Genomic DNA, 23006 nt, shown 5'->3' with positions numbered 1-23006 from the left:
TTTCATTGTGGATAATGTTGCCAAACACATTATTTATTGTGACTTTGCTGTTTTTTAACTTTTTTTTTTTTTTTAACTCAAAATCATTGCTAAACTGATTCATTATATGGACAGGTCTTCTAGTTAAACATGAACTGAACTTCATGAAACTGGGACCAGATTAAAAGTGTTTATGTTGACAAAAAAAAATTGCTTAAGTTCGCATAAATAGTTTTACTTGTGAATCTTAAGAGCATGTAATCTTAACAAAGTTCTTGATCGCTCTAAATAACAATGAACATATATAATGGGGAATTTTGCACCATTGATGTTATTGAAATGACATGGACAGTTGAGAAACTTCATAAATCAGTTGCCACTTACCTAAAACCCGCAGATAGATATAGTAGTAGACAAGCCTAGCTCCCTTTGTACTGTCATAAAAAGCTTGGCATGTATACAAACCATCTGCAGCTAGAAGAAGTTTTCTTGTAAACAAAGAGGCACTGTTATTGATTATTGTCAGGTCACCCAAGTCCTCAGCCAGCTGTTGGAGCTTTGGACCCCTGCCAAAGTTATACACCACGGCTCGAATCTTGTCAGTGCCTGGTTTGGTGAAGCTCCAGATGTAGACATCAGGGAGGGTGGAACCACATTCCAGTGTTACTTCATGTTCCACAACTTCACTTATTCTGTTTTCTCTGTACACTACTTGGCCAGGGTCTGTGATCTCCAAACCTGTAGATATTAGATAGTAGGTCTTCATTAAAGACAAGACTTTCCTCAAACAGGACAAAATTAATTTAGAATTCTCTGGATTTCTAACGGAGAAATGTAACCTGACAACTTCAGACAACTGTCTTCAGACTATATTCATATTTCTATAACATAAAGTGTTCTCTGAGCCTATAGATTGGTAAGATTTTTTGCTGCTTTCTCAAGGGCACACGAAATATTTGTTTCATATTAGTATCAATTTGCAAAGATACTCTGAGGATGACCTGTGATGAATTTCAAGTTGCTGAAAGTGATGGATATTGTAGCTGTAGAAAAGCAACAAAATATTACTGTAATTTATTATACCACAGCACCAGTAAATTCTCTATTCTGATTTGTCAGAATGTACTGACTCATTTTCTATAAGACCTGCACTGACATTACTGTTCCTATAGTAACAGTTCATTCACAATGACTTGTATACGGGACATTCCACATAAATAAATGTGTTGTTATTTAACAAAGAAAACATCAAGAAAACAGCGTAATCATTGATAATTAATTCATGTTTTATAGAAGGGTAACAATTTTTCTGCATGGGAAAGTCTTCAGCACAGAGACATAAACATGCTATGGACTTTTTTGTCAACATCACCAGATAGTATTTGCTGTCTTCAATGGCAAAAATTAAGGGTATATTTCTTCATTTAAAATGTATATCCTGAAATTAAATATCGATGTAAAGCTGCTTTGTTACAATGTCTGTTTTTTCATCGAAATTGAATTGAAAACTTCAAATGAGGAAATGTTTCATAACATTAAATGCAACTCTATAAAAAGATAAAAATGTGATGTGCTTTCCTTTACTTAATAAAAATATAATTGGCAAACAAAAGGAGTAAAACACATGAGTATGTACTGTTATTGGAAAATATTCAACTTTGATTATTTCCTTATAACAGTATACCTACAAGTATTTTCTTTTTTTTACATGACATATGTAATGTATATAATTTGACATAATGTTATCTTGCATCCAGGTTTTCAAATATAGTCAGCTGGTACGGAAAGTGCACTATTATTAAACTGCATATTAATCACAATAGTAAATGTAAGTAATATAAGATTTCAACAATAAACTATTTTTAAAATAAAGGTACTAGAATATTTAATTTAGACCAATTCATCGAGCAACATATTTTTTCCTTAAAGATCTTTTTAATTGCTGAATGTTTATTCATTATTGTGGGTGCCACAGAGCACAATAAACATTCCTTATATTAAATAATATGATTACATGGAAAGATCAACATTGTGGAAAATGATTACTCCTGTTGTGTTTCATGGAAACAACAAAAAATTATTTTTTTAGGAACCAGAATTTTAGGGCAAAGAATTTTAGGTAACCAAATATTTGTTTCAGTCTCTTTCTTCAAAAGATTTATTAGTATACAAAAAGTATTCCTCCTAAAATATTTGTGCAAACGATAGCACAGAAGAAGATTAGCATATTTCCTGATCTGTATACTGTATGTGGCCTCTTACCGTGCAAGAAGAGCGGAAGAAAGAATGCAGTTATGAAGAAATCAGGCAGCACGTACAGTCTGTGTGTCATGATGCCATGATGCTCAGATGACCAGTCTGTATCCACAATGGCAAAAAAATAGCAAAAACTGAGCAAAAAATATCCTGCAATAAATATTACCCAGTCCAAGAAGTGTGGGCAGGCAATTGTGAGCTGATCGAATCTCTTAACTGATTTGGCTTGAATTATTCACTGATCCCATCCTGTACATGCAGGAATGCAGTGGAGTACAGAGAAGAGACTGGGTTTTAGATGACACAAAGATACCTGTATCTCATTCATTATTGACCATGCAAGGATCTATTGCTTTTGTGTTTTTCCATTCCTTCACGTTAGTCAGGCTCGGCTCTGAGTGGTCATGAAAAAATGAGGCTTTACATAATTAAAATTGTACAACAAATGAAGAATAGCATTAGTTATTACCCAGGCTCTGCTCATTCTGTGCTCATTATCCGTCTCTCGGTTTGAGGTCAATCTTATGCTGAGGTCTAATAGCAAGTCGTATTTCAAGGACTAGCAACGGAGCTCTTTAATAAGTTTCTCATATCTCGCTTCTGTGTAACCGGGATAATTACACCAGCTTTCTTACTTTTATACATTTATACATAATTAAAAAACAGAACTGCACACTGTGGGGATCGTTATGATCTATGAGCAATCTTCTCTCTTTCCAATGTTTCTAAGATGTGTTTAGAAACTGAAAGGTTTAGTATTTGGACTCTGTGTCTTATACATTATGTAGTTATGATGTGGTTACCTATGTATGAGGAGATTGGTCGGATGAAAAAGACATAATAAATAAAATATATCAATCAATAAACAAAGAAAAAACATTAAATAAATGAATTATTAATATAATAATAAGAAAACATACAATTCCAATAGGATTCCTATGCACCGTTTGTACTTGTTTCCCAATTTAGAATTATTTGTAATAATATAGTTAATAATGTAAGCATTTTGTATATTAACAATTAAGTGATTAATATTGCTATTACAAATAGAAATAACAGCAATATTATTGATATTTGAATTCCATCCACAGATTCCTACTTACATTAGGTGGGCTTTTTGTTTGTTTGTTTGTTTGTTTGTTTTTTATTTTTTTATTTTTTTAATTGAACAATACAACATATGTAGAACTTTTCTTTTGAAAGGGATAAAGAAAGATATGATGTCCAGTGTTAAGTAGCAAATAATGTCCATCATATTTATTTATTTTATTTATTTATTGGGGAACTTTTTTTTTTTTTTTCATTTTTATTTCATTTTTAGGTCAGTAAAATACTTTTAGATTTCCAAACAATATAATTTCAACAACAATTTAAATCTTTAAGAAAACAATACAAGAATTTCTTTCAAGATTAATGACATTCTATCTTATCTTACAAAATTTTCACTCATTGGCAGATTATGTAACCTCCTACTTCTCAGACAAAAAAAAACACAACTGTTGCTAAAGATAGCTGATGGGTTTTGCATGAAAAAACAAAAACAAGTGTAATAAGGTATGATTAACGTCTCCAGAAGATCTGTGACAGTTTCTCCAGTATGCTTAGTAAAACTTACTAAATTCCTACAACTGCTCAAATTCTCCTTGTCTTAAAGAAAGATTTCATCATCAGATATTGGCTACTATATGTTAAATTGATTAAACATTTAGATTAAATAATTAGAACCACCTCAAATTGTTAAATAAAAATCAAACAAACAAACAAACAAACAAACATTTGAATGCATGTTCATCTTTAATGGTCAATACAGAGACTTGCAATGCTGTGGGTTGTATTTTTAAAATATATCAACATAAAAAATGAAACTTCACAAAGATAAGGAACTTAGATGTCATGAAAAATGAACGATTATAGTACAATTATATCTAGCATACACATAAGGAATATGTACAAAATGAACAATAAATAGGCATTACAAGTTTATACCACATTGCTACTGACTTCTTAAATCTGATTGGTCAGAAGATTTTGATTCATTTTCTATAACAGCAAGGCAACACATGAATGTTGTAATACAATATTTTTTCTATAACAACAACATACACAGGAATGTGTATGACAGACACCCCACATAAACAGATGATGGTTTATATAGTGAAGTTTAAGGAGATGATTATTTAACACATATGGAAGGTCAATGCTTTATAACAGTCAGAGTTAAATCTGTAACTTTAAGTTTTAACTTTAACTGACATTGGAACGTGTCCAAGTTTCCAGGACTTTACAGCTGTTCAGGAACAAGCTGCAATATTGTTTTATTAACTTCAAGGAGGAGAAACGAAAGGCTGGTGAGGTAATAACTATTTATAGCTGCTATAACCTAAGTGATAACATGAACTAACTTGTTTCCCACAACATTAAATACAGGGGTGAAAAGTAATAAACTAGTAATATGTAATCTCATTATGGTATACAGAACATGAGGGCATGTTTTATTATATGGTAGATTTCTGACTAGAATTAAATCATTTTTCTTGAGTTTTTAAAAATCAAATGTTCACCTTAGCTACCCTGGGTTAATTTTGGGACATGCCACAGCAGCAAGGTCTGAAATAATGGAAACACATGAGCAAATTTATCAGATAGGTTCACTTTTAATTCCTTAAAAGAAACATTATGATTATAATCTGCAAATCATTCATACCAAAACCCATGGAGATATCGGCATTTCAGAGCTCAACATCCAACCTGCGAAAACATGTACAGGCCAAACATTAGCTAGTGAACTAGACCAGCTAGCCAGATCTTCTGATATTTTATAATCTTTGGATTAAATTTAAAACATCACTTTTTTTCAAGTTTGCCTGTTAGGTTAAATATATCTAGGTGTTTCTACAGTCTGTGATCAATACTAAATTTAGCTAGAAACAGTTATGAATTAACATTAGCTTGCTAACAAACCTAGCATGCTTCTGGAACTAGCCATTTGGCCTGGTTAGCTAAATAATGTTACCTTTTGTTATATAGTGTTGTTTACATCATTCATGTAACTGTCAAATAAATTAATTCCTCACATTTTTTTTCAGATTATTTGTATCAATGGTGTAAAAAAATTCTATTGTAAAATAATTACTTATGTGGCCTACTTATTTCATCATATGACTCCTTTATTATTTCTTTTTCTTGATCATTTATTTCTTTGAAGTCAGTTATTATATAGCAGTACATTAACTCAAGTCAGTGTTCTTTGTAAACTTTTCACCCCTGATTAAATAACACTAAAAAAGATATTTGGAAACTTGCTGATACTGTATAAGGGGAATAAAACACTTTGGGACATGCCATTATAGAAATTGATCAACATTAAGATGGTAACAATGACTCTTCTTCACATCAGGCTGCATTTGTTTCTTACATACAGTAGCAGTGGTGCAAGGATAGAGATAAAGGGTGTGAGGTTTGCATGTGCTTGCTCATACATACTGTTCTTTAGGGAAGGTGTATGAAGTGTTAGGCCTGGGTGCTGTAGGACACGTGAACGTGTTGCTCTGGGGGCATGGGTGCTGGGGTAGAAATGTGAGAGGTGGCTGAATGGGTGGAGAGTGCTGTTCTGGATAGCCGTCCTTATTACACGCCAGATGGTAACTGACATAATCAGCTTTGTTGGGAAGCTCGTCGTATATCTGGCCCTGGTTCTGTGGAAAATGGTGCACCAAATTAGAGAGAGATCTACTGCAGTAATTACAGAACTCCTGCTTTAGAGAGTTGCATGAAACAATGACATCGTAATCTGGTTTATGAGCGAGCCGGAGTTACAAGAAGACAACATGATCCGTCTGTTCTTTCAGTTACAAGGGAAACAGTTCATTTGTCATTGTCTGTTCACCAGTAGGAGGTGCTCTCTGTTCACAGACACTAAACCCTGAGGCATCAGTGCCTTCCTTTTCAGCATAGCAAGCAAGGTATAATGCATTAGTGCATCTTTACAAGATGGCCAAAAACACCACAAGAACTGAGTGCTGTCTTACCTGGAAGTCATCGGCTGGGTTCTTTTTAAAAGAAGAAGGCTTTTTACGGCCGAGAGAAGAGCCGGCCCTGTTGAGTACAAAGATCTTTAAGGATCAGAAGAGACGGAAAAGTGCAGGTTTCAAAAACCAAATCTGCCTCAAGACTATTCTTAATGAGATCATATGGCACATGTAACCCAAAAAATATGAAATAAATAAATAAAAATAAAAAGTCCAGGTGTATGTATGCAGCAAGAAATCAGAAAGATAATGCTACTTCAGTACACCAGCAAAACCTGGTTTACCAGTTTAACAGATGAGAATTCAGGACATTCAGGACTGATGTCCAAATATTACAGATATATTAACTACAATAAAAGAGGTAAATGATGGGCTTTGTTGTAGTAATTAAACCCAGAGAAGCACTATACATGTAGATCATGCTTTCTTTCAACTGTCGATTGGATATTCTAATAAGCTACAGCACTTAAATACACATACTGAATTTAATTATTTACATCTTTTTTCTCAATCATAAGTCAGATACATACACAAACTGTTCTAGCACAGAATTCTATAGGCCAGTTGCACGGTACCCACGAGTCACTGTCGGTTTCACTCTGCTTTTTCTGCCTCTGTCTGCTGACCACAAATACGACGGCGGCTATACTGAGGATAATGCCAAGAGCGATCACCCATCCGAGGACACCCATCACCCTCTCGGCTGCGCTCAGTGGCTGCGGGGTGTCTGTGGGAAAAACACATACTTGGTGATTGTCCTACCATAAAAATTAACCTTTATTTTTAGCAGCATCTATGAAATTGAAATGAAGAGATATTGTACAACAATTAGTAATTAGTATATCCACACTGGGATGATGAATTGTGTCAGTGACATCATGAACAGACATGGCAAACAATACTTTTCAGTAATTTAACATTTGACTTAAAATACAACAGCGTGTCAGATGATGAGAAAATAGATAAAGAGATGCCAATTTGATCAGAAGCCCCTTTGACACGAATGTACAAACCACCCTGAGCTAGCTAGCACCCTTATCGATGTGCTACACTGTGATATGTGAGCGGACCTATTTCTCCTTGAACATTTGGTCGTATTGTGTCAGTAATGTTAGTTAATGTCATCAATAATAATTTCGATTTCATAAATCTGTTTTAAAAACAATATTTCACTTACAATCATGCGGTTAAGCTGAACATCAGCACAGCTCTGATTAGCATCGGGCAAATCATAACCACACTGATATTCAGTATTTTTACACTCTTGGTTCTGTGATATTGCTTAATTATCCAAAATAATACAAATAGCAGCACAAAGAAAAAAATAATTAACATAGTATCATAACATGAATTACTCTCTATTGTTGATGTATAAGATGCCTCTGAAACATTGGTAATTCTTTACATTTCACTTTTACTATTTGAAACATTAGTTAACATGAACAAACAAAATTTAATGTCAGAGATGTCTGTATGTAGGAATTAAACATCACGAGAAATGCTGTTTATAGGACAATAATCAGTGAGTTACTTTTACCACCCTAAACTTAATTATTCTTTTTACAGCAGACCCACTGTTGTGTTTTATTCCTCTTAGAACACAGCAATTTACAGATGATTATTGTAATTATTAATAAATGACTCATCAAAACGTTTTTTTTTTTGTTTTTTTTTTTTTCAAATCAAGTTTTTAGGTCAACAAGGCAAGTCTTCCTGTCTTGTTTTTTTAAGTTAATAGGATAAAATTATAACTGCTATAATCCATACAATACAATACAATAACATATCAGCTTGTAATGTTACCTAGCAACTAGACGGTTCAAATTCCTCTCTGAATTGAAGACTTTCCTGTGATGGAAACCTACTTACTGTTACACTGACACTGAAGACTTCTTCCATAGATGTTAAATGAACATCTCATTAAACAAAACTTCACCTTATCAAGAATTATGTATTTTTCTCTTTGTTATATAACAATACTTTTTATTAGTCTAGGATCATGTGTTGCTACTGTTCTAGAAAATTATTAAAAATCTTCTGACTGATCAGAATCGAGTATTCAATCGAGTGCTGTAGTATGATGTTAACTAGTGCAGTAGAAGAAGGTAAAGAACAAAGAAACCTAAATGCAAATACATTAAAAATGTTGTATCTACAGTATATATACTTACTTCCCGTTTTAATGTGTAGGGGTTTTGGGTTAATTTGTGTCCACTCAACCCTGCAAATCAGGTTTGTCATGAATGGCTTTCACATAAGCATTCACATATAGATCATTGTGTACATAGGACAATGTGTTGTTACTTCCAGACCAATAAAAGCCAGCCTCTTACAGGATTTGGAAAGACAAAGGTTGGCTTCTATCCAGGGGGAAAAAAAGAGAGCCTGCCGCAAACTAGAAGTCTCCAGCGAGTAGATATCTCTCAAATATATGTCTCTTAACACATCACTACTGCGGAGTGGAAAAAGGAATTCACTGTCAGGACTAAATGACAACCAGCTAACGCAGGCCAGTTACTCAGTACATAGTGAAAGAAAAATGGTTTGTGTAATAAACAAGACCATTTGACAAAGTGTTTCTTTTCCCCATATGAAACTAATTACAGAGAATTGCCCAGATGAAGTTTCACTTTTTATTTGCAAAAGAACAATAACCATGTGCTTATGCCCAGAAATCCCAACAAATACATATGCAAGCTACACTTAAACTATAAAATACAATTACAACCCACAAGAAAATGACGCATTAATTTAACAAATGACATGCCAGTGGAAATATACAGTATATTGTACAGCATAAGTAAATTTCACAATAGTGACTTATTGCACAGCACTCAACATATTTCAAATATTTACAAAACAGTATACAGAGTAGTTATATCCATGTGCGAAAACAAAAGAAAAAAAAAACATATTAGTCATCACATTTCAGGAATATGTAACACTTTGGAGAACAGAACTGGATTTGAGCACGACATATACACATTATACATTATTTACTGTTTTCCCTTTGCACAGAACCAGTTGCACTACAAGACATGTATACAGCAAATATGTACAAGAACGTGTGTTTTACTGTGTTTTTTAAGTCAATAAATTACATCTGACACATCAAACCATAAATGATTTTAAGAGCTTTTCTGTCATTTGGTAGAACATGTTAACTTTTGTAAGTCTTTGGTGGAGTTGATAATGCAGCGCATGCACAGCGTCTTGCTGTATATATCTATATCTATAAAACATAATGAGTTCATGCAGCTCTAAAATAGTAACTATTATGGTGTCTGAAGTGCAGATATTTAACCAGCTTGCAGCCTTTGTATGAGTTTTTACCAATCTGCTGATAGGATTGGACATGATTGTACAAAATACATTTACTAGACATGTTTTGCTAAATGACAGTTGAATTGCCACGACTTCCATTTATAACCTGCGTTTTAGAATTAATTCATCATCAGTTTTTTTTTCTTTTTTTTGCTCAGCTTGGTTTTAATCTGGTGATAAATTTGTTTATTCTTACAGCTGAACTGATTCCATCCTCTCAGCATATGTGACTGTCACCCCCAGCCATTTCCTTTCCTTATATGGTCACAGCTTCCTGAGATAGCACAAATACTACTGCACAATGTGCTTCATTTCTGTTTCGATGATTTTGAATTTTGCCAGCTAATTGGGAAGATGTAATATAGGGCACATGAGCAAAACTAAAAGTCTGGATCTGATCCAGGTCCTCCTATTAGCCTTACCTTAACTCAGACAACAGTGTACAACATGAAACAACATGCTTAATAACACACTAATCCAGCCTGACGACAAGATTAGCTGGATTAGCTAGCTAGTCCATCCCATGGACTTTAAGTTCTGTAATAAGAACTTTTTTTTTTTTAGCTTGGAATTTTTGTTGATTATCTACTACTTTCAGCTATTTTTTAATTAGGAGATTTGAACCAGTCAGTGTTGTAAGACAGCGCTCCCTTAGCGATGATGATTTATTCGATCTCTGCACTCAGGACATGATTGGCACTTTCAGCTCCGGTAGAGTAACGTACATGTTGCAGTATCATTTACCTTCTAACTCAGGACTGACTACAAATACCATAATAAATATTACAGCTTGTTTAAGGCTATATTATAAAATCAGAAGATTAGGAGCATGCATTAACTGTGAATCAAACATGTTATAGTGACGTCTTCCCAATTAGCAAACAAACTACATATGATGTTGAGCCATGTTGTGTGTGTGTAAACAGCTGATTATATACATGTCAAATATCATAGTTTTTCTCAGAGTTACTGCAGAATGAAAAATATGTGTAGATGTAATTTTCCTCAAATTAGTCACATGTTTTGATGTCTGTTACTGGTGGTAATATGGCAGTTGGTTGGATAATAGTAGACCATGCCTTAAATATGTAATATAATCCGACAATTGCTTCTACTACAATCAACATCCATCTTATTTTCTTATTCATTTTAACTGTGCAGCTGGAACAGTTACTTGATGTGGTATACATCCTTATTTCCTTTAAAATGTATTCACAGCTGCAGTTCCTTGCTTAAAGAATAAGGACTTCCCCTTGCATTTGTTTTTCTGCAGTCCTAAAAAGCTGCAGCAGCTGTGGATTGCTGTCTTCTCACAGAGTCTAAATGAAGTACGCCAAGAGGATAAACACACTAGGCTTCGATTCAAAACTGCACTAAATGCTGCTTATGCGTAAGGAAAAAGAGCAGTGTTGAGCAGCTCTGTTCTGGGTGGGGGCGGAGCTTATTTCCCAACCAGAGAACAGTAAAACCTAAAGATTTTCTAATGTTATAATTCTATATTTACAACAGAAAGAAACATGCTTAAACATTACAAACTGCACCTGTCATGCAGTAACAATATGTAAAAATCTAAATGGAGTCTCGCTTGAGGCACAATTCAGCTACATATCACAACACCATCTGGGCCTGGATTTAACAACATGATGATATAAGTCTCACTCTGAGCACTCACTCGAACACTTTGGGAAATAAAAGTGCATTTGTAACTAAGCTCCGTCCCACAGATGCTATAAAGCCCTGCACCTAAATCTTCACTGTTTATCAAAGGCTTCTGGTGCAGTCAATCATATAAGACTACTAAAAGCATTGAAAAACATCAGATTTTACTCTTCTGATACAACAGATATATTTACTGATGTGAATTTGTGATTAGACATATGTTTATTTCCTCGTGTTCATTCTGTATGCTGGACATGACCTATTTGACTTCATGTTAGGAGTTGTCAGGCATGACTCTATGAGTATTTAGCTGAACATTGTAATCTGTTTCATTTTAGTTTGTGCTTTCGACCGTCTCACGTCATAATGTCTGACAAAAAAAAATAAACCGCTTGGCAGGAAGCTTTGTTTGTTGTGAAAGTGATATAATGCCAAGCAGTAATTCATGTGTTCTGCCTCATCACAGTTTATTAGAAATCAGTCATACTGTATAACGTTTTGTGGCTGTGCTTGCATACATGCTCCATTTTACGTGTGGTTTTAATAAACTGCTTTTTCTTTTAGATTTTTAGTGTCTGTTGCCACTTACAGTATGCCACCTTTTATGCTGAAATTTGACATTTTGTTCTCTTAATTAAAAAACATCCACAATATCTATTATAATAACAGAAACAGTGCAAAATTTTCACAGTAAACAAAGTGCCTGAAAAATGTTTGAATGGAAGAAATGGAGAAAATGTTTGTTCTGAACCCATTCTGTATGCGTGTGAAGTGCTGCGACCTCTCACACACTTTTCTTGCCACCGCTAGATGTTTAGACTTCGCTGCCTTTACTCATGCCCAACTGTCTCACTCTGTGACCGTGTCCTGATAAAGACAAGGTCAGGCGTGAGTGTGTCTGCTGTGCAGGGTATCTGAGCTTCTCTGGGAAAAAAATAGATTCCCAAAACATGTTCTTTATGCTTACATACTCATATATATCTATATATCAAATGTGCCATTATCTGCTCTGTTAAGTGCTAACAATTAATACTGAATGTATCCAAAGAACTGGGTCAAAGAAAGGAAGGAAGCAATAAAACACATTTCCAGCCTGAAACTGATAAATTTTTCTATAACCAGATGTCCTGTACTGCTCGATCCCTCTTATATATCATTATATATTTTTAACCTGTTTGTAATTTAATGTTATAACATTATGAACGGAGCTACTTCCTGTTATCAGCTATAAACAGTCGCTCCTTCACTTTCTCTTGAAGTTAATTACAAATAAAAAAAAGCAGCTTCTTAATAAGAAAATCGCAGATTAAAATTACAACTGTACTGCAGCTTCTTTGACTTTTATAGTGACACTAGAGACTTCTTGAATGATTTTCTTTGTTATTAACACTATTTTTTTTCGACTTAGATTACCTGGAGTGTTTGATGTAAAAGCTCCCATGAGTTCATTTTTATAATAGAAACAATAAAGATAACACATAATCATTTTACTTCTAGCTGGGACTAGTGTCAGAGCTGCTGTTATAGAACATTAAACACCTTTAGGTCAGTCATGTTGGAGGATTTAGTACCACTGTGGTGTAATTTACTTTGGTGTATGACAAATGTATAACAAATCAGAAACAGAGCCAGAGAAAGTATGAACAATGCTCATTATTCTCAACTGCGTTCCAACACCAGAGATTAATATAAATAAAGCTGACCCATTTATTTGGATTTTAAGCTGTATTTACTAGCATGTAAAGAAGGAAGGAATTCTAGCTATTGGAATGTCGATGAATTTATATATAAAGATTTCCCCCCTTTGTTTTCTTTTCACACATACCACTCCTCCTTAGAGATGACAGAACCATCTTTTTGAGGAACCATATCCACAGAGACTTCCAATTCAGACCCAAAGCCATCCCTGTAGCTCTGTTCATTAAATCTCAACCTCTTGTTTTCCTCCGCTGGACTGTAGGTCGTCATGCTGTTGGAAGGATGGTTATGGAACTCTGGAACACTTTCACCTAAGAAACTAGGGCCATAAAGTTCAGGCTTCTTCTCATCCTCAGGGTAGTTCAGATCTTCGGGATAGGTCAGGCTCTGAGGCAGAGAGGGGCATGAAGACAAGTCGCTTGCTTTGCCAAAGCCGTTGGCCAGAACCTGTTTTTTGGTGCTGTAATCTCCTTTAAACGTGCGCCTTTGCCGATGAAAGAAGACCACCAACAATATAATGGCTGCCAGCAGCACTGTACCACACACAACTGCTCCACCAATAGCGGCACCTGCTCGCTGTTGCTCAGCATTTGTTGAGCTAGGGGACTCTGGGTAAGGAGAGATGTAAGGGAAGAGGGTTTAAGGCGTTTGCTAATTCCTATAAAAGCCTCACTTCACATAGTTTAAGCTGCTGAATGTATAAGTATTTTAAATCTTATATTTTTTAAAGTTTTTTTTTTAGCACAGATTGATCCTAATGAAAGTCAATATACTTTAAAGGCTGTGTCCCAATCCACATACTTCAAATAGCATTTTAATAATGCCAGCATTGTTTTACATAAAATGTATGCAGTATGGGATGCACTTTCAACGTTGTTATTAAATTGTCTAGTGTTATCTTCTCGGTATTCTGGAGGTTTTTATGAGAATAAAAGTCTGTCAAATTTATTGAGCACTACAGGAAAGAGCAAAATGTCCTCAGTGAGAGCTTTGTTTTGGTTAGCATGCTAGTGTTAGTGATCTAAGACTCTTTTTTTTTGGGGGGGGGGGGGGTCCTTTTTTTTTCAGTATGCACTTTTCCCTTATTTTTTTTTTTTTACAGTGCTGGATGTAGCTAATGTAAAATATTTATTTAAAGCATTAGCTGTAATTAAATTTTAAAAAATGTAATAATGCTGTAATTTTTTTGTGTCCCCAAAACCGATGAACACTAACTAGCTGAAGTGACTAGCTAGCTACCTAGCTACAGCACAATGTGAGGTGTATATTATTATCATCCTGTTCTTTTATCATCTTATTAGATTTGTGTTCTCCACTCTGACTTTTAGCTAACTAACTAATAATAGCCAGCTAACTTTGTAACATTAGGCATGCATATGAAAATTTTATATGTGATTATGAACTTTTATATAACTCTTTTTTCAATAGTACATATACATAGTAACTTTAAATGTCTATATATACACACAGCAGCTTTAAATAAAGTGATGAAAAGGGTGGTAAATGAAGGAAAGGTTTATGACAGTGTTATGGAAACCTGAGCACTCAGGAGAAGAGATCCAAGCATGCAGGAGACACACAGCAGCAAGCATCACCGCATATTTCTAATAGTCCAATTTTGACAGAACATGACAGTCCATTACTACGAACAAGCGACTTCAGAGACAAATGACACATCATGCAGTATTTCAGTCTTGTTACAAGGTTTCTATGAACTTTACACGCCGATCACATCAAGCATCAAACACAAATCAAAACATGCAGCTCGAAGAACAAAAGAGATGAGCCAGATGAGGACGAAATGCAAAGAATCATCAGGACTGAACTGTGGCTTATATAATGGCGATGTTTCAGAGGCAATCAAATACACTAGCACTAGCATTCTCACATAAAACATGCATGAGCATGAGCACTTTTACTTTTAGAGCTTAAAGTTCAGCTCTTACCTGTTATAATCACCTCGACTGATGCTGAGCCTGTACCGATACTGTTCGTGGCATCACACGTGTATGTTCCTGCCATTTCATACGTTACAGGGCCTTTAAAGATTAGTGTCTCTCCACGTTGCTCGGCTGTACTCGGCATGGATCCGTTTAGACTGCAAGGACAAAGAAATAGCAAAAGTGTTAGAAACACATGTATTAAAGGAATTTTTAAAAAATGTTTATGCGATATAGGAGACTTTTATTAAAAACTGGTGCCAAAACCACCAGGTCTAGTTCTTGTTGTTACTATTTTGTATGCTAGAAATTCCCTCGAAATTGACTGCAAACATCATTCCTCACTTAAGGAAGCAAGCTAAGAAAAAATATTTCAGACATTTAACCTTGCTGTGATCTTGAACCCGTTTGGATCAATTCAAAGATCAAAGCAGTTCATCTTCTGGTTATAATGATAATTCTGATTATATTTCCGGTTATGAGAGAAGTGCTGATTATGTAAGGAACAAATCATGATAACTGGGTGATGTTATATGATATAACGCCTTAATATTACCATCACGCAGCTGATCATTGTCCTATAAGAGCACATTACATGTTTAATTTTTATCCAATAATTAATTTTTTTTTACACCTAATACCTTTGTAACTGTTCTACGTTGTACAGCGTGACATTGTCCACTAGACAAGTTAGTTCCTACTATCAATTATGTTATAGCAAATATAATTTTCCTCACCAGCCTTATGTTAAAAAAATTAAACCTCTTTTGCCAAGAAACCACAAAATGATGTCCTCTGTAAAGAAACGCTTCCTTGACTGTGTATTATTTCTTATTGATCATAACAGGCTATGTTTTTTTTTTTGTTAAATATTAATGTGTTTAATAAAAATCTGTTTACTCCATGTGAGTTGTTGAAATGACAACATGTTAGAAAAAGCCAGAGCTTCTGAAAGAGCCAGCAGTTATTCTTCTAATGACCCCAAGAAGCAGGTAAAGAATGAACCGTTCCATAGTACACAAATGAGTGCAAAAGTTTGCATCCCCCATGATTACTGGGTACCAAAATGCGAAAAGGATACAACTAAAAATAAGGAATTTGTGGAAAAAAATACACACACAAAAAAAACCTACATTTGGACGTCTTTTCCACTTTCCAGACCTGATCTGTAGAAAGCAGAACATATATTGTAAGAAAAATTATATCCAATATCCAAGCTGTTTGGCAAAGTTAAAACTGAATCAGGAAGAATTACAACTGAGAGAGTCCAAAAAACTGATCCAAGGATACACAAAGAGGTTTGAGCAGCAGATGTAACTTTTTTGGATATCTTAACATACACAACTTAACTGTACAGTATTAACAAAGCAACACGTGTGAAACCAAGCACCTTTATTTTGTCCCAAGGGCATACAAACTTTTGCACTCAACTGCACATGTACTTATACTGTTGTACTGTTTCCAGGAATCTGCCTAACAATGCTATGTACTTACAATCTCCACTGAAACGTAGAAATGGCTGGATTGGAATCGGCCAAGCAAGTTAGCTGAACGTTCTCTCGATTTATATACCAGTTTCCATCAAAACCCTCAATGCTCACCTCTGGCTCATCTGTGCATAACAGAAACAAAACAGACATCTTTAATAATATAATGTTAAACATATAATCTTTGACAAACGTATGTTTCTGTTTCTTAGGAAAATTCACAATCCATAGCTGCTTACACTGTATGTTGAGAATAACGTTTTCTGTTTGCTGATCGTTATTGTAGGTAGAGATGCAGGTAAGTCGCTGCTCATGTGCTTCTCGACTGGGTGTCATGATGTAATCGCTGCGCACTGTTATCGTCCCGTCTGCATTCCTGATCTCCTCAGTCTTTGTTTCGCCGTCTAACTCTGTGTCCCATGTGATCACAGCAGGAGGCTTCCCATTAGCTGAGACACATGTTGCTACGGTCATTTTCATATCTTTTGATCCTGCCACTATGGTTGGTGTGGACAGGCTCATCTGGATCATTGGTCGAGCTGCAAAATTACGCAATGTTTGTTAATTCCAATCAGAGACTGTACAGTAGATTTGTACCTAAGAACTGCTGCTGTAGTTATAAAGATTCTGCCGTGCTCATTCCAGGTCTTTTATTCACAGTCTTCTCACGGTGAACATACTTTCAACAAACTTAGTACTGTCTGACTTTGGTTTTTGACACCTGTATACTTTAATGATTTATAATCCCACTATCCAGAATCACAGAAAAAAGATGAGTTCCCTATGAAGCCTGGGTCCTCTCAAGGTGTCTTCCTCATGTCACCTCGGTAATTTTTCTTCCCTCTGTCACCACTTGCTCATTAGTGATCTAAATCATCTTGATTTCTCTAAATCTGCTTTCTGACAATGTATATTGTTAACAGTGCTACATATATATAACAAGATAATTGAATTGTCTTTTTTTTTAAATTTGATTCCTCCAAAGTTTCCAGAAAAAAAGAAAAAAAAAAAAACTGGAATCTTGGCTCTGTAATCCCAATAAGAAAAACAGAGCCAAGAATCTGTATGTTGTTAGAAATTTGAACACCACATCATGAACTCAGGTCACCAGAGACACTGAGACATGCATCCTTGGCTGGACTAAACCACTGGATCTTTACCAAAAAAATGACATGTTTAGCAGGTCTAACACTCTTTACCCTGGTTGGAGGTTAGCATAAACAGTTGCCAAAAACAAGGAATAAAATGCTTCTAAAATGCTTCCATCTTACCTATCAAATAATACTAAATGCATAAGGGCAATTATCAATAAAAACAACTCTTCCCTCCATAACTGATTGATTTCTGAAATAAACTGTACCCAGGTGGCAATTGAAATTTTACTGATTTAATACTGTAAGTTTTATCTTTCTCATAGCTGAATGTGCTTTAACATACCATTAACGGTGAGATTGACCATGCTCTCCCTGTTACCCGCAGGAAAGGTGGTGTATTCACAGATGTACGTGGCCTCATCGGCCAATTTCAGGTTATTGAAGACGATAGTCGTGTCCTCCAGTGAAGTTGCTTTAAGGCGAACCGCTGGGTTCTTAAACCTCACCCGGTCTTTAAAAGCTGGGAGCACAGACACTCCCAGAGCGGGATTGGCGATGGCCACGTTCTGCTTGGTGCCATTGGAAGACTTCTGCCAGGTGACCTGGGAGATCTTCACCGGTGGTTTACTGTTGGCAAAATGACAACGCAGCTCCACCTGAGTGCCCACATAGCCTGAGCGGTCGCTGTCCGTGTGAACAGTCTGACCGCTAACACCTTAGAGACGAGAAAAAGATGAAAGAACATTTGCTTCATTCCTACATTCCGGCATGCCCATGAAACCTTTACATTCTCAGGTTTTCAAGATCAAAAATTCCATGTATTATTTGTCTCAGATTATTTGACTCTTAATGAGTTTTATAGTGAAAACTGTATCTACAGATATTTGCTAACATGCTTAATAACCATTAAAACTAACATCATATTATCCCTCTGATAGCCACTATATCTTTATATACAGGACATGGATATCCCTGAGAAACCCATTCATCTGATATCTGGGTGTATCAAAAAATAGTATGTTTTGAGAGCTTTGTTTGGAGATGGACACAAGTAAGCTGCAGTTCAGCATTGGCTCAATGTTTTACACATGTGATTGTATTTGTATGTGTCCTAAAGCCATTGTTGGAAATGTAACGGATTGAAACAGGTTGGCCAACCCAACATAACTAAAAACCAAAAATAATGCTGTATTATATAGAAGAAAAGTCTCTTATGTAACCATAACATTTGATTTCACTTTCTTTCTTTATTTCTTTCTTTTTTTTTTTGGACTTAAAAATCCTTTTGGAGTTGGAAAAGTGAAGTCAGTATGCCATGCACAATGTTTCTACCTTAAGGGTTGATAAACTGAACGAAAGACTTTTTATTTCAACTCAGCATTTCTTTGTTTTTTTTGTGACTTGCAGCATCTGAAAAGTGGAGGTCATCTGTCAAAAATAATTCTCATCTTATTTTTTTCATGAACATACACACAGAAATAAAGCCAACACCATCATTTGCCAACAATTATGTAAGTTTGATGAATGGTGGTAAGACAGATCACACTTGACATACAGTGAAAGCAGGATGGAGGAAGTTCCAGCAGCTTAATGATCCAAATAAGGGTTGCCAGTTTTTCAGCTCAATGCTTAAACTATGAAATATTCTGTTCCAAACCCTGAACTGAGTTTGAAAAGTACAAGACCATGGCATTCATTGCCAAATGTATTAAAGTATTTTGGTTTCACCAAGGTCTTAAAATACTTCCATATTTTTACAATTATTGGTAAAAAAAAAAAAAAAAGCTATGATGCAACCAATTCACTGACATAAAACATAGGGTAATGTTTTTATTTTTGTTATTTCGTATGCTCTCTATTCGGTGTCACCACACAAGATCTTCTTGTCCCGCGTATTTGATTTATCACCGGTTTTATGCCGGATGCCCAACAATATGGATTCCAGTAAATTATATTACTCTGACTGACAAACGAAAGTCAGTGAGGATCTCTATATTGTTAGAATTCACTGTTTGCCTCATGTTTCGTCTGATTGTTCTACATGACAATTTTGTAAATGAGAACTAAACATATGTTTAATGTGTGGCACAATTAGGTGCTTGTGTGTACAAATAAAAGTTCCTTGTCACACTTAAATGCTTAAATATCAGGTAAGGAAAGTCATTTATAATGAATAATTGAAATTATTATTTGAAAAAGAATGAGCAAATGAAGCCTGCCTTCAACATCTACATTCAAATAATACCCTTAAACAACTCTCCAGGCTATTTAATATCCAGGACAGTCATTTAATAATATTAAATCTCTTGACAATACAGGGCCTTGAAAAAAAAGGGATTAACATGAGGGCTACTAACTAAATGAGAAGTTAAATGATGCAGGCATTTAGAGAGACTGCCCTACATTAGAGCAGACAGTGGGGGTGCGGGTTCGCCTTAGCAGGGTCGATGGCTGTTATTAAGGGAACACACAAATACGGGAAAGTGCTGATGAACGTAGACCTGAGTGCATTGGCTACATCACCAGATTACTGCACTCAGTAAGGATATTAAGGTCCAGGCTGATGTCCAATTGCGTAAATAAGGAGAATCAACCATTTTCCCTCAGATTGTTGCTGCACTAATACCTGAGACATTGCAAACATTTTATAGTCTGTAAACACAGTGCATCAAAACATAAAAACCCAAAATAAGACTACAATCCTAAGCCAAAAACTGGCATACTAACAGCACCTCAGGCTCAGCATCAGGATTAAACTTGAAAGAGGCATTTAAAATCCTTAGAAATTATACATTCAATTTTTCCTTTGTTAAGCAGTGAAAAACACTTTACCTCAAATACATAAGGAAAATCCTTCATCTCCTTCAGTTATAAACTCAGCTACAAATCTGCCAGCACTGTAGCTGGTGACAGCTGTCTAGCAGCAGCCAAGAACAAGAAAAAATGGCATTCATATTTATTTAGAAATTCATACATATTTACTACAAATCATTTACACAATTGTGCAACTTTGAGATTTGACTGTTTATTTGACAAATGGAAATACATTTCAGACTTACAAAAACTCACCCGTGTCATATATAATTAAAGAGTCTACCCTTCCTTCCTGTCAAATATCCATCTATCAGTTGTTTCTTGGTAAAGTCATGGCTGTAGTCAGACTTTTAACAGAGGTGTGGCAAGATTAGATACAAAGATTTTACTAATGGCTGGAGCAAAATACTAATCCACATCTATAAAAGATTACATTAAGTAGCTTTCTATAACCTTAGTAGAATCCTCATTGGACAAAATAATGGCTAAAATAACATTAGGCTACTTACATACTTCTAACATACTACTTACAAAGTATGCAAGTGTTATAAATTTAGAGATTCAATCTGATGTTGTGCCTTTTTTTTTTTTTTTTAACAAACACAGATATTACCGAGTTTAAAATCTGAAATTCCAAAATCATTCAAATCCTGTGTCTCTAAAGGAGCTACATTTACAAAAATGTTTTTACCTCAGAATCATTCAGTCAAGACATGTTTGCTTTTTTAACACAGAAGCTCCAAGGCAGATTATGCTAGCAAGAAAATTCGATCTTAAAATGCTGGCAAAACCTCATGAAATCTGCAGCCACCTATCTGAAATGTGATTTGTTTGACTTTGCGCCGTGTGCCTTACATATTCGCATAATTTGCCTTTTGGCATCAGTGTAAAAGAAAAAAAGGAAAAACTTCAGCTGCCAAACTTGGCTGATGTCTTGGCTGATAGACTACAATAGGGGTAAAGGGAATATTGTTTTTTGAATTTCATTTTTTGGCCAAACTCTTCTTTTAAGATTTGTGAAGATTTGAGCCAATATTGTTATTCCCAAATTAACAATTAATTAGACAGGAGCAAATCCATTCTTATAAATCCTAATGAATGCACACAACTTAGGCAGGAGAAATTCAAGGCATATCTTATAGTATGTTGCATTTTTGGTTTGAACTTTCACACTGTAGTAACACCTCTAGATTATATTTAGCCAGTCGGTAAAACTCTCATGTGTTAAAACAGTTGTGTTCAGCTGTGCTTTTCTAGTTCTTTGGCAGAGTACCCTGATGGCTAAATAACCTCTCAGCACACATCATATTTTATCCCCTTCTCACTGGATGACTATACAGACTCCTGACCACCAAACCAGACCTCTTCTGGGTGTCTATTTTCATCAGAGAGCTCATGATCCATTTGTTCTTTTGGCATGAACTGAGAGACACTCTATGTGTTAGTGCTGTAAATACTGTAGACTATATACTCAGTCTTTACTGTGTTCCTTCACTTCCACATCCCTATTAGGATAACGTATATAATGTAAAATATGATGTAATTATCCTTATTATAATAAATGAAATTAATAAACCAGTGTTGTTTACTAACAATTAGTTCATGATTTATGATTGTGGTTCTCAGCTGCTCTTGCTTCAAGACTTACAGTATATGAGTTTTGCATGCTCTCCACATGTCTGTGTGGGTTTTCTTTGGGATCTTTGGTTTCCGAAAATTGCTAAATTGCCTGTAGGTGTTTAGATGTGTTTACACGGACTGGCACCAAATCTAGATTGTTTTCCCAGCTTTCTTTCCAGTATTTCAGGGATAGCCTCTGGGTTCACTGTGACCATAACTCAGTTACTGAAGATAAAAGAATGAATGAGTTTTAAAAAGAAAAAAAGAACTGGATAGGCGAGACTCCATGATTTTGATTTTTGCTTGCGAATACCAACACAAAATCAAGCAATCTCCATGATATTCAAATGAACTTGCAATTTTTAAGATTACCTCAGATTTTCAGCAGATTTGGACCAAGTATACAATACAGGCATATAATACACATTCAGCCAAACCCATCTTTGATTGACATGTAGCCAAACATCAGTATAGCTATTATAGATAGTAAAAACATATGTGTCCTCACTGGTAGCAGGTTAAAAGAAGAATCTTGTGCTTGTAATTTCACCAGTTCAAGTAGTTTTCATAAAAAAATGAATTAGTTGCATCAAACATATTTGGCCACAATGATCACAAAAATTTATATATACTGTATATAAAATATATGTATATAACCATCAGTTAATGCCTGAGTTAAAGCCTTGCCAATAACTTCTATTGTGTATTTTCCTAGTCTTGCTTTCTGTATTGCTTTCATTTCGTCCGTAGTTGGATTTCTTTTTCCTATTTTCTCTTATAGATTGCCTTCTGATTTCCTGCTACACATCTTGATGATATCTTTGACCCTTGTTCTTGTTTTGTCGACCTTGATTCTTGAATTCTGTATTTATTGGATCCTCTTTCTGCCTCTGAGTCCTTTACGTTGCGCTGTAGCAAATTTGTGTTTTTCTGTTTAATTTAATATAGATACCTAGACAGAAGGTCTGTGCATTATTGCTTAATGTAAGGACAGACGTAAAAGATCTCAGATCTGTAAGAGGGAAATGACGGATACCTTTAAAAATGAAAGTCCACTGTTGAAAGATCTGTAATCTAAAAGCAATAAAAAGTTTGATGAAGAAGCAC

At 35.1% G+C, this 23006-nt stretch overlaps 1 protein-coding gene across 5 annotated transcripts in view; it reads right to left on the bottom strand.

Annotated features, from left to right (window-relative positions):
* Positions 1–4589: 4589 nt before the first annotated feature.
* The window catches only part of nectin1a (nectin cell adhesion molecule 1a), a 31471-nt gene continuing 13054 nt past the window's right edge, over positions 4590–23006 (bottom strand). Inside the window, exons 2-11 of one of the 5 annotated variants that reach the window (XM_047805693.1) lie at positions 17809–18180; positions 16611–16910; positions 16379–16496; positions 16018–16050; positions 14891–15042; positions 6843–6990; positions 6264–6330; positions 5719–5930; positions 4940–4983; positions 4590–4842 (exon numbers count right to left, since the gene is read on the bottom strand). In XM_047805693.1, coding sequence (XP_047661649.1) covers positions 4965–4983; positions 5719–5930; positions 6264–6330; positions 6843–6990; positions 14891–15042; positions 16018–16050; positions 16379–16496; positions 16611–16910; positions 17809–18180 — 1421 coding nt within the window. In that variant the 3' untranslated portion in view covers positions 4590–4842; positions 4940–4964. Of the gene's footprint in view, positions 4984–5718; positions 5931–6263; positions 6331–6793; positions 6991–8882; positions 13553–14890; positions 15043–16017; positions 16051–16378; positions 16497–16610; positions 16911–17808; positions 18181–23006 lie in introns of those variants that run through there. The other 4 variants (XM_027134159.2, XM_027134160.2, XM_027134157.2 and 1 more) reach the window with 4 other exon arrangements.

Source organism: Tachysurus fulvidraco, chromosome 21 (genome assembly GCF_022655615.1).
Source record: "Tachysurus fulvidraco isolate hzauxx_2018 chromosome 21, HZAU_PFXX_2.0, whole genome shotgun sequence".
Classification (NCBI taxonomy): domain Eukaryota; kingdom Metazoa; phylum Chordata; class Actinopteri; order Siluriformes; family Bagridae; genus Tachysurus; species Tachysurus fulvidraco.
This window is presented reverse-complemented; position numbering and strand designations above follow the sequence as displayed.